This window comes from Microcebus murinus, chromosome 16 (genome assembly GCF_040939455.1).
Source record: "Microcebus murinus isolate Inina chromosome 16, M.murinus_Inina_mat1.0, whole genome shotgun sequence".
In the NCBI taxonomy this organism is placed as follows: Eukaryota; Metazoa; Chordata; class Mammalia; order Primates; family Cheirogaleidae; genus Microcebus; species Microcebus murinus.
The window spans coordinates 21,480,045-21,493,118 of record NC_134119.1 but is presented as its reverse complement, the minus strand read 5'-3'; the positions used below and the strand labels follow the sequence as shown (position 1 = coordinate 21,493,118).

The following is a 13,074-nucleotide window of genomic DNA, read 5'->3' as shown; positions in this document are numbered from 1 at the left end:
CTACATCTGGAAGTTTTTACAGTTCTGGGGTAGGAATGATGCTATACGGTTTTGTTTGGCTTTATCTCCTGCCCACCCTCGAGGTTTCATCTGCTCAGCCCCAGATGAAAACATTTAAAAGTAGAGAGTGGATGCAATATCAACAGATTTCATAACACTCTTGATTCCTGTCATGCTAACAGGAAAATTAGGTAGGTAGATAACACTGGAGGAGCTTTTCACGGTGGGATAATATTAGTATTTTTTTTTTCTTTAGGCCCAAATGTAGAACTGGTGCCACACACCACACACACACCATACACCCCCTCTTCATTTTTGCTCCATCTGGAGACCGACACAAGTTTCGTGCTTTCTCTTATCATCGGAGATGTGAACGTCACCCACCCTCTAGGATTTTCCTCGAGGCAAAGCCAAATTATCTGAGTCGTGATCCGTTATTTCTTTCCTCAGCTGGAAATCCACATGTGATTGGTGGATTTTTAAGAGTACAGTTCTAAAGACACAGGCACCTAAGTCTTTTTAGAGAGATGTTATATTTTTAATCAAGTAAACGTTTTAATTACTAACATGCCTCCCACCTCCTACCCTCGCACAAAACCTGCTCATGAATTTCTCACGAGTTTCCTGTGTTTGGAGTCCTGATTATAAAGGCTGAGCCACAATAGTCTCTGTTGTTTTTGGGTTTGACAAGCTAGATTTCAGGGCAGGTCTGCTTTGCCTTATATTTGGAAGTCTAGCAAGAGGGAAACTGCAAGGAATAAGGCAAATTACCCCCTCCCTCCCTCATTCCTTCTTTCTGTTCCTCCACTTACCCTAAAATTCTAGTGGCCACTGAGACTTCTCACAGGTTTTATTGGCAAATGCAGCTGAACCCCTGAAATAACATCTGCTCACATAGTAGGTAAGCAGTGGACGAGAGAAACACTAGACTTGGATTCTCGTCTTTGTTTTGCAACCAACTAACCATGAAACCTTAATTGTGCCATGTGACTCTCTGTGCCTCAGTTTTCCCTCCTGGGAAATGACTGCACAGGTATTGCTAGTGGTGATATTCAATCCCAAAGGCTCTAAAGATTAGGCTTGTGGGAAAAAAGAATGAAGTAGCCTAGGCAGGGCTGTGCCAAACTGGTGATCTCATGTCCTTGCTCATGGGACAGCCTTCACCTCCAGCCAATTCTACTCCCCATTCTATATGAACATGTAGACCCAGGAATACCAGATCATTATATTGTTTTTTTCCAGAGAGAGAACCCTGAAACCCCAGAAATTAAGAACTCTGAGTGAAATCTCTCGAATTTTCTGGATGTTAGAATTGAATATTGGGTTGGCCAAACATGTCCATGGACCAAATATGGCTCCAGAGCTGAAAAGTGGCAGCTTTCTGGAACATTCTCTCTATGACTATAGCCAAAACCAGCTCTTTAATACAAGTGTTCAAATAGACACATACACAACATCGTATTCTTTGCTACTAGATTAAAAAAAGACCACCAATGTTCAAAGCCTGAGGATATAGCTTGATATAGAACATGTTAATTTGCTTGTTTCATTCTAGAATTATGAAGGGCTTCCCACCATTATGATTTTCACAGAGAGCGATGTGCATAGGAAATGGAAGATACTATCTAATGTATCATGATACAAGTGTATGACTCCATCTAGTTTTTGTTTGTGGTTAATTAGATCTCTTTCCAACAATAGCCCTGGCAAGAACACAGGAAATGAAGGCAGTCATGATACCCTGATCGTGGGTGTTCAAATACATTAACACTATGAAATTAAAGACATTGCCGTTATTGGAATCTTAACTGGAGGAGCCTGTCTCAATTCTTTCTCAGGATTTGTTTTTAATTTTAAATCTTGGGACCTAAAGTGATGGCATTTTTGTTTTTTCTAAAGTATGGCTTAAATAATTCCCAGGATGTCCCTAAATGGCTTCTCTTCAATATCTTGGCTTAAGTTTATGAGAAATAATGAGCAAAGGAAAAATACCGACTACCTATAATCAATACAGCAGTTGATCACAGGCAGGCTTGCCTACCAGAGTTTGCTGTGCTGCCCATTAACCTATTGGGAAGAGAGTGTTTGGTACAGATGGACATGACTGCCCTATTAGAAGTCACATCCCTCTCAACGGGTTTGAGACTTCTACAGAGGCCCTGGTCTCCATTTTCACTTTTGCTGTGCTGGTGAGGTAGCAGAAACATTTCTAACATATCACGGAAAACAAAACAAAATAACACACTTGCAAACTCTCTAAGGTATTTTCCAAAGGTCTTAGAGCCTCATGGAAAAGTCTCTGCTTTTAGGTTCAGTAACTTCTCCCAAACTTTGGGATATCATGGACTAGTCAAATTTCAAAGCAAATTTCCAGCAGCTAGCATTTAAAAAAAATTTTGTTTTAACAAGAGTGAAATTACAAACAAAACAAAATAAAAAGTATACCAAAAAGCTCCAGCAACTAGCTACTATCTTTCATCCCAAAATTTCATCCAAAAATTGAGAGCTCAAAACAAAAATAGTAGAAAGAACATTCTGTCAAAATGAAGTACCATCCCTTGAATTGAATAAAATTAGCTTTCTTAAAAACTTACCATGTTATCCTGACTTTTTTTCCTTTTGGGGAGTTCCAGGTAAACTTTGCCAGAATGCAGGAACCACTGTATCACTCCATTTAATGGTCTAAAATTGTATACTTCTTAACAGAGAACTTGGTAAAATATCACATAATATTTATCATTAATATATCAGAATATCTTTCAATAAAATCAAATTTTCTTTGTCTTTTAATGAGACACCTTGTAGGAGGTCCTAAAAGATAGATTTTGATTTTAATGAACCTATGTGTCTCATCCTAAACCCTCTGCCCTTGGGGCTTATGGGTGGAAATAAGGTGGGACTTTGTAACGGATTCTCACTCGAAAGGCAAGTAAGCACTTTAGCATCTGGCTACATAAGAAGGTCCCCCGTGCTAGCCCCACCTGCGTGGAGGTTCTTGCACACCTGAGGGAAGGGAGGCAGGGAACGTTACCTTTGGAATGCACATTGTGGGCTCGGACAAGCGAGGGTAGGTGTAGGAGTTGTACGAGTGTCCTTGGGGATGGGTTTTAAATGCACTTGCTCCGAATGGCATCGTTGGCTCCTGGAGCCCCGAGCCGGACCTGGACCTCTGGCGCATGGCCGGCTGCGGGCTCATCTGGTTCAGATATGACGACTTCGGCCTCCTGTCATAGTCATCCAGGCCGGGTCCCCACTCGCTTTCGCTGTACGCCAGACTCTCCTTGGAGCACCCGCTGGTCCCTGCAGTTCTAGAAGGCGTGAATTGGAATGGGTAGTCCAGAGGGGAGCTGCTCGAGGCTCTCTGGTACCCCCACTTGAGGTCGCCGTATTCACCTGGTTTGCTCAGCGCGTCCAGGTGGGTGTGATAATCGACCGGAAACCGGGCAAGATCGGATTTCAGAGGCTTCATCTCAGAGTAGTAGGCCTCGCCGTGTTTCATCCTCACGAAGTGCCCGTTCTGCTTGGTGGCGTGGCTGCCTCTGTAATACAGATCCAGATCGTCTCCGTAGACACCCTTCTCCCTGTACCTCTCGGCCGCGTAGTCAGCGGTCGTGTCGGATTCGCTGGAGTACTGCGAGAAGGTGATGAAGCCGTTTTCTTCCGAGTGGCCCGGCCCATGGCTGGAGGCTCCCTGATCCGGGGTCGGGGGGCTTTCTTTCCTTAGGGAGTTGGAGCGGGTCACGGAGATGTTGTCGAAATCCTCCAGCAGGCCGTTGATGGACGTTTCCTTGCAGGGTTTGTTTCCTCTGACGATTGTCTGGGAACAACAAAGTGAATATTGTTTAAAGAAAACCTTTCATGTGTTTCAATTGATGGACGAATCCCACCTCCACCCCATCCAATTTAAACCACAGAAGATAATAAGACTCCAGGAACATTTCATTAAAAAAAAAATGACAGAAAAAAATTCTTGATTTATTTCAGCGGTGAAATAAATCAAATATTAAACAATAATCTCCAATTGCAAATTTGCTCTTATCTCTCTCAATAGAGAGATCAATTAATCATCAAAAGCCAATTAGAACACTCTATAGGCTATCACTATTTTATTTGTCCAAAAACAAACCCCTTTTGGACAAACCCCTTTCCTCTGCTCTTCCACCTAAATCATAAACCCTGACCATCCAGCAATGAGCTGACAATTATAATTTAACAGTCTATAACTGGTTGGTTATAAAAAAAGCATATTTATTATTTTTTTACATTTATTATTCAGATGATTTGCAAAACCAGTAAGCATAGTCACCTGAATATTAACAGAGCTAGAAATGTGTATACATTTCTTTTTACCTTTTTAATAATTGAGGTTATGAGATTTTATAGAAAAGGAAGGCACTTTCTGAAACTGTAAATAAGGAACAGCATGAAGATTACATGTGTGATTTAATTTATGATCAAATGTGATTTTCTTATTCAGTGTACAACTGTACTGGTACTGTTTGCTCTGGCCACACTACGGTGTGTCATCGTTGCTGAATTTTGGATGGCTCAGTAACGATGTGGTTGTACCTGGATCTTAGGGACAAATTGTTCTCTTCAACGAACCTAAATAACACCCGAATACCAGGAACTGAAAGACACTGCAAACCACTTAGAAAGCCTGTCAGCTATGCCTTGACAATGACAAGGTTTGCAGCAAAATATGATGGGGGTGGATGAAAGAACAAAGAACAAAGTGTTGTGACTGCAGACTTCCAGGATTTTAAGAGAAAAATACCTCTGAGCAAGCAGCAAGGAGTTCTAAGCCATCTCAGTTAGTACAATAGAAGATTTCAAACTGGAGGACGAAGTCTAAATTGTCCTGCAGCTTCTGTTTTATAGATCAGTGCTTCTCAAACTATCCATAGTGAAAGACAAGGTTTTGTTTTCTTTCTCCCAAACAGTCCCTGACTAATACTTTTGGTCTATACCCTTCTCTTTTAAATAAACTTTTTATTTTAGAATAGTTTTAGAGCAATAGAAAAGTTGCAAAGAGAGTATAGAGAGTTCTCATAGACCCCTCATCTATTTCCCCCTATTGTTAATATCTTGCACTATTATTAATGAAACTCCACATTTATGTGGATTTCATTAGTTTTCTCCTAGGGTTCCAGGATATAATATGGGACCACTCATTATGTTTAGTTGTTTTGTCTCCCAAGTCTCCTCTGGTCTGTGATTGTTTCTCAGACTTTCCTTGTTTTTGATGATCTTGACAGTTTTGAGGAGTCCTGATCAGGTATTTTGTAGAATGTCTCTGAATTAGATTTGTCTGATGATTTTCTCATGGTTAGACTGGGGCTATTGGTTTTGAGGAGGAAGATCACAGAGTAAGGTATCGATTTCATCACCTGATATTCAGGGTACATACCATCAGCATGACTTCCCGCTGATGAGAGTGACCTAGATTGCTTGGGTGAGGTAATATTTGCCAGGTTTCTTAACACTATAAAGTTACATTCTCCACTGTAATCCTCCCTTTCCATATATTGTATTTTTTAGATACAAGTCACTAAGTGTAGCCCATACTTAAGGGGTGGGGAATTAAGCTTTACCCCTTTGGGAATGGAGGGTATTTATATAAAGTATTTGGAATTTTTCTGCACAGGAGCCCTGCTTATTTCCCCCGGTTTATCTATTTATTCAATCATTTATTTATGTCAGTATGGATGGACTCACGGGTATTTATTTTATACTTTAGGTTATTTATAATCTAATACTCTGTTATTTGATTTGTTGCTCGGATGGTTCTAGTTTTTATCATTAAGAGTTCTTTCAGGGTGGCTACTGTGTCTGTCTCTTTGATAATCCCCCTTTCATTTTTTGAGTAATTCCTTACTTTCTGTCACTAAAAGAAGCTCTGGGCTCATTTTATGTTTTCCCTGACCCTGACCTCAAATCATCCATTTCTCCAAGGAGTCTTGATTCCTTTTATCGGAGAATGGTATTAGAAATGAAAATCTGGGCCCTGGGTATACTCATTGCCACTGGGTGTCATCACTTCCAGACTTTCTAAGTGAACAGAGCTGGGAAATATATGTTTGTATACTAATCTACGTATATGTACAGGACTGTAATTATATCTATCCATCGGTATCTGTATTAAGCCAAACATGGATTCATACTGATATCTCTGAATCTAATCTAGTACCATATAGTTAATTCTAGCTTTTTCCTTACTTATTTTTAATTTTCTTCTCTAACAGTAAAAAACCTGAATTCTACCAGCTGCCATTCATTCACATATTCAGTCTCTATATAATTGTACAGAAGTTTCAGAATGACTAACTCACTCTACCATGGGAAACAGCTTTATCAACTATAGTACAATGCTTACATCCAGTTCTTTTTGACTTTAGTCTCACAGTTTGCATTCAAAGCACTGTTTTCCAAAGTTATTGAGGTTAATATCCTTTTTTGCTACACCACCTTCAATGAGGTTATATCATATGTGTGTAATTGCTGGATTCTTTTCTCAGTCTGCATTCTATCCTGGAATCCTCTGATTTTCTGGTTGGCATTTTGTTTTTTGAAACTGCATACATTAGTTCACTCTGCATTCTACAAAGTTCTATGAGTATCGACAAACTCAAAGCATCATGTATTCACCATTACAGTGCAATACAGATTAGTTCTACCACCCTGAAAAAAAATCCCTGAGATCCCCCTAGTCAAACACTATTCCCTCCCCAAACCCTTGTTACTAATGAACTGTTTTCTATCCTTATAGTTGTGCCTTTTCCAGAATATCATATGGATGGAATCATATAGTCTGGGGCCTTTCAGTTTGGCTTCTTTCACTTAGCAAACTACATTTAACGTTCATCCAGCTTGTTTCATGAATTAATAGCCCATCCTCCTTTTTTTTCCCGCCTATTCCTTTTTTATTGCTTTGTAGGGAATGCTGCCATTATTGGAGATTGTGGTGCATAAATTGATTGATCCAGTGACAAATTAGGTGCTGTTCTCTTGGAGCGTCCCCCAGAGAGAGAATTATAAGGTACCCTTCTGAGAGACCTTTCCTCAGAGTGGTAGCATCCATGCCTACCCCAGAGATTAATTTGGGAGAAACAATATCTGTGAACAGGGAAGGGTGAGCAGCCTTGGAAGAGAAAATAATGAAATGGACATCTTCTGATGCATTAACTGTGAATGCTAATCACCCAGCCTCAAAAATATCAAGTCTGTTTGAGTATCTTCCTAGTTCATTTCAGTTGTATGTCATTTTCCTGTTTCCCACTTCTCTATTTGCTCAGGATGTTTTTCAAGACCTCTTAGACATACGGCCTGCTACCTCCTATTGATTTACACTCTTGGCTGCCTCTTCTATTCAATAAGGTTTTGCACAGATTTTTAAGAAAATAGTAGCAGTTTGTTTACATCACAGTGCATCAACTAAAAGTCTTTTAGCTAGTGTCCTGGACAGAAATTATACTCTTGCACATTCCTACTCTCTCTTTTTATGAACAAATTACTCAAATAAAATGTTATTGGGAATTCATGGGTCCCCCAAAAGTAGCTTCCTGCTATGCTTAATCCCAGGCAACTGTGTTGACTGATATGTCACATGAATAATGACTGTAAGATACACCAAGGTCTTGAAGTGCCTCCTGAATTACTGGGCTTACTTGGATAGTCCTTTAGTAAAATCCTTATCCAGATTTTCTTTGAAGTTGACAAATAATAGTTAACTACATTATATTTCTTTATATTCAATGTTATCTTTGTCTCTATATCCTAGAAAAAAATTACTTCTCTAAATTGTATCATCCATCTTAAACAATACTTCAATTAATCTTTCTTTTCTGCCTCCCACCCTTCCCATTCTCCGAATAGATGAAATATTCAATTCTAGTGCCACAGTATCCTTTCCAGCATCTTAACATTGGGAGGAATGTAAAAGATCATCTAGGTCACTTAGATGAGTGAAAATTGAGAGTTGACTTTGCCAACTGATATGTGACAGACCCCGGATTTGAACCCAAGTCTTCCGTCTCCCAGTCTAGCCATCTTTCTGTGGTACTCTTTAGCCTCTTTTGAGCTAAACAAAATAGCACCAGTTGGTAGTGCAAAAACTTGGTGTGTCACACCACAACTCATCAAATTGGTTTTCTCATTGGTCATTGATGTTCATATTTCTATTATACACTCCACCCCCAGCAATGAGTTGTTGAATGTATAAAATATGGATAATTCTAGGTTCTGGTCTCAATTTCAGTATATACTCGCTATGTGATTTAGTTTCTTTTTTTTTTTTTTTCATGACCTCTTCTCTAGTTTGTAAGAAGAACAATATCACTTGACGATATTCGGAGATCTCCTTAACCCAGAATCGAAGAGGAAGATGGAGGGAAGGACTACAAAGTAGTTTTATTAATAAAATATGCTAATACCTTCAATGAACATACTGCCTTCAGGTGGGTAGAAATGTGTAAATATGAAATGAATTGAGAATGAAGGCTAGGTAAAACATGAAGACTATGGAGTAAAGAAATGATCAGAGAAGAAGAAGCTAAAAATATAGGAAAGTTTTCTGGAAGAGGAGAATTATGAGCCAGGTGGAGGAGGAAATAACAGCTGTAATCGGAGGGAAGTGTCATCAGTTCATCACTTCCTGAAAGATTGAAGCTTAGAGATGATCAGAATGTTTCTGGGGCCATGATGACATTGTGATTACAGAAGAAAAGGTTGTCTGCTCATATCAAATTGGCATCTCAATCATTTGCCCTTTGGAATTTACATCCAGAAAAACTATTAATTCATCTTCAGCAAGTTAATAAATGGCTATGATGAGGGCTAGAATTGTTGTTCTTGGAAGTTTGCTACCTGAACACAGATATTTGGAAGGAAAAAAAATCTTTCCCTGTGTGATTCCTTGGAGATAAGAACATTATTGAATTGAATACCTCCTTTGAAAGTTCTGGGTCCTTTAAATCTCCCTGTTTACCCACTAAAACCCTTCCAATTTCATTAATGAGTTCATGGGGCAGACTTGAAACTAACTCACTTTGTTTCTGGGAAATATTGAAAAAAGGAATTTAGCTGTCAAAAAGAGGCATCCATCTATCCATCATCCCTCCATTCATGCATTCTAAAATATATAAATGGATAGATATTTAGATTTTAGATATAGATAGATGTCTACAGTATCTATACATCTATGGGTCTATGTCCATACTATCTACAAATATTTCTAAATGACCAAGAATAACATAATGAAAACTGTTAGAGAGAACCTTTACTCTCATCAATTGTGCTATAAATGTTTTGCATTTGGCAAATTAAAAACCAAACAGTAATAAACAACTATTTCATAGATTTTTCTTTTGTCCCCTAAGTTTGTTCATGCAGATTTCTGTGGAAGATTAGAGGGTCACTATTTGAGCATACAGATTAATCTGTGGCCTCAAAACCAGGGAGTCTGCTGTTTCTGTGTACTTGTCACTCCACACATCCAGAGAAGTATGTTTAGTCTTCATGCAAATTTATAGCAGGAAACTCAAGAAGCATAATTCTGTTAATATATGTTTCTATAGAAGGAGAAATATTAATATTGCTATGAGCTAAATGTTATTTTAGAGAAGATAAAGACTACCCATTGAATAAAAAACAATGAAGTATTTATTATCATTGTTTTGAATATTAAGCTTATATAGCACTTACGAGCTATGTGATATTAGACAAGTTACTTAAACTTTTTAAAGCATCGTTTCTTAACCCATAAAATAGCAAGAATAAATTCTTACCTCATAGGGTTAATGTGATGATTTAATGAAGTAATATGTGCAAAAAAGTTGGCAAGATTTCTGACATATAGAAAGTACTAATAAATGGTAGTTATTTAACTATTTTTTTTAAAAAAATTACTGTTAAATTAGATTCATAAAAATTTAGGAAACAAATTTAGGAAATGTATTTATTCTATCTGTTTAAGTAACAGATAGAATAAATAAATCTCAGCTTTACATGCTGGAAGAAATAGAATAATTGATGTAATAGACTTTAAAAAACTACAATTAGTAACATACCTTGAATTTAAACAGATGTAGTTCAAAAAATTATAATTGTTATATAAATACTCCTTATTAGATCTGAAAGGTGGAATACTTTCAAATTATGAGCTGTGCTCTATTGGTATCTTTCTTAAAAATGCAATATATGAGTCAGAAAAATTAACAAAATTAGACTTTCAAGATTTAAACTGCATCTTTTCCTCCAGTATTCTAAGCAAGGACATAACCGACTATTCCTTCTTGTCAATTCTATGGTGATTGCCTAGTGTAAGTCACCAGTACTATTTACATGTATATGTAGGAGATGATAGAATTTGCAGAATTTTCTAGCTTTTATTATATACCCTATGCATGAAAATTATTTGATTTACTACTTGGCACATCACAAAATTATTAATATTATATTATTCAATAAAAAAGATTTAAATCGAAAGATAAGCATGGAAAAGAATAGAAATATAGTAAAATATTGATGGTGGTCATCTCTTGGTGGGGAGATTAAGGGTAATTTATGCTGTAGACCAGTGCTTCTCAAAGTTTAATGCGAACACAAAACACCCAAGGATCCTGTTAAAGGGAGAGTCTGATTCAATAGGTCTGTGTGGGCCTGAGATGCTGGAGCTCCAAAAGCTCTTAGGTGATGATCATGCTGCTGGTCTGAGGCTTACCTCACTGCATACACAATGGGTTTAGTGTATTTTCCAGGTTTTCTACAATCAAGGTTACTTTTATAACAAAAAAATTAGACTAAGTTATACTTTACAGTGCAAGAGGAGTCAGCATTATATGTATATATACACACAAATCTAATAGTATTAAATAAATATTTTATTAACTATATATAAGACAGTGTCAAATGTATTATATATATTGTGTTCCATATATATGTATATAGTGTTAAATATATATACATATATTATATAAAAATTATTTGATGTTACATTTGACTGTTAGGAGCTACACTGTTAATTTTCCCACTCCTATGAAGTTGAAATATTTTTTATGCTTAATCAAAATGATGAACTTAACAGATTTCACCATTTCGGTACACCTGCTTCTTCAGCATTGTGATCTTTGTATGAAGCTATAATTCTTAGAGTTATTGAAGAATAAAACCTGAATACCATGAAAGTGAAGGTGTGGTTGCAGGAATTTGAAAAGAAGACATTTTATTCTACCTATACTAAAAAACTGAAAACAAAAACAAAAAACCAACCAACCAATGAACCAACCAAATGAAAGTCAAAAGAAATTGAAGCATGTTCTAACCAAGAGTCTTTTCTTGGATTTCATTTTTAGCATTGAAAAAGTTTATTGATGATGTAAATGTATAACTCAAAAAAAATCATATGCTTTTTCGTATTCTTGAAAGCTATTAACTCATTGTTAACAAGCAGGGCCTCACAAAATGTAAATGTTTGTTAAAAACAGATTGTTGACCTGTCCAAAAATGTAAAAGTAAAGAAGGGTATTATAACCCTATTTGAACAGGAAGACCTGTTTAAACCAGAGCGGAGGCAATATTCATTTTGCTGACACAGGTTTCACTTTATGGAATCATAAGCAGCAAAGCAATACTAACAAAATTCAAACATGCAGAATTTCCCAATACAGTTTAACCAGGTTTCCAAACAGAAGAACCACTATTTGTTACCAATAGCATCTGATGTTCATGAAAGCAAAATTGTGCAGTTTTGTAGAGATCAATAATACAATAACTGCAAGAGTATCGGTGAATTTTATGCTGCGGAACCTCCAGGCATTAAAAATCAATGCAACCCAATCTATCTGAGCTTGAAGCCACAGTTCTCATTGTCTTTCCACCGTGCCCTGGACCGGCTGTTCCGGCTCCCAGTGACAGCGGCCATATTTCACAGCGCTGCTTCTGCGGGCTGTTGGCTGGTGATAAGCTATAATGGATCTGTCCGCGAGAACAGCTGTCTCCCCTTGTTCCCAGAGAAGAGATGAAAAAGTGCCTCTGCTCTCATAGACTGTATTAACCTTGACAATAATGAAGTGTGTAATTAACAGCTTTGCCCTAATAAGACCTCACATTTCTTTTTCAAAAACCATATCTTCTCTACGCCTCTAGACTGTGTTTCATTTTGTCTTTCTGGGTAAACATGTCTCAGGAGGCCAACAAACCAACTGTTCCTATGACTTAAGTACCAAGGCTTTCTCTGAAGTATCTACTTCTAAACTGTCTAAATGCTTACTCTATTTATAGTAACTACTTCTCTTGTTTTTATGAAGGCATGTGGCTACAAACATCTGGGTACATAATAACAACAGATAAACAAACCTACTTGAATCCTTATGAAAAGAAACGCTAATTCTTGGTTGGATCTTGTAGTATCATTAGATATTTTCAATAGATATTTTCATTAGATAATTATCAATAAATATTATATTGATTTTCTTTCAGTTTTCTATATATACCTTTTTTTGGTAATCACAGTGGGTGGGGATAATTGGGTGAGTAGTTGAGAATCACATATCCCTGGAAAAAAGAGAATTCGGGTATGAAATCTCAGAGTGGAGGTGGTGGTGGTGAGAATTGCTAACCATAAAATCTCTTTCTAAAAAATTATATAATAATCTTAATCACATGGGATCCATATAAACCAATTTCTTCACTAACTAAAAATATTATGTTTTGCACAAATGACAAGAAAGTGGAATGTATCTAAGAAAGGTTTCGTAAGTTTTGTAGAACTCAAGATTTCCTCATTACATTTATTGGAAAATGTTCTATTTGTCATTTTCTATGCTTCCTGAAGCCCCATGATACCAACACATTTAGTGACCAGTTCCATATGAGGATAATCCCCAAAAGTGACTTGCTATTTACTGCTAACTTGGCAAAGTGAATGTGAACAGTTTATAGCCTGGGTTCTTGCGGCTTGGAACATAAGGCAGTCAGACTGAAATTAACTACTTAGATAATAGTTGACAGCCAGGAGTGTCTGTGTTTAAAGTCATTTCGAGACTATGGGTACTGCAGTTGGGAATTTAACTATTA

The 13,074-nt window shown here is 37.2% G+C and overlaps 1 protein-coding gene across 2 annotated transcripts in view; it reads right to left on the bottom strand.

Moving 5' to 3' along the window:
• Positions 1-13,074, bottom strand: part of PAK5 (p21 (RAC1) activated kinase 5) — a 284,351-nt gene that overhangs the window by 35,360 nt on the left and 235,917 nt on the right. For both annotated transcript variants that reach the window (XM_012780805.2, XM_012780806.3), the window contains exon 4: positions 3,032-3,817. In XM_012780805.2, the coding sequence (XP_012636259.2) occupies positions 3,032-3,817 (786 nt within the window). The remainder of the gene's footprint in view (positions 1-3,031; positions 3,818-13,074) is intronic.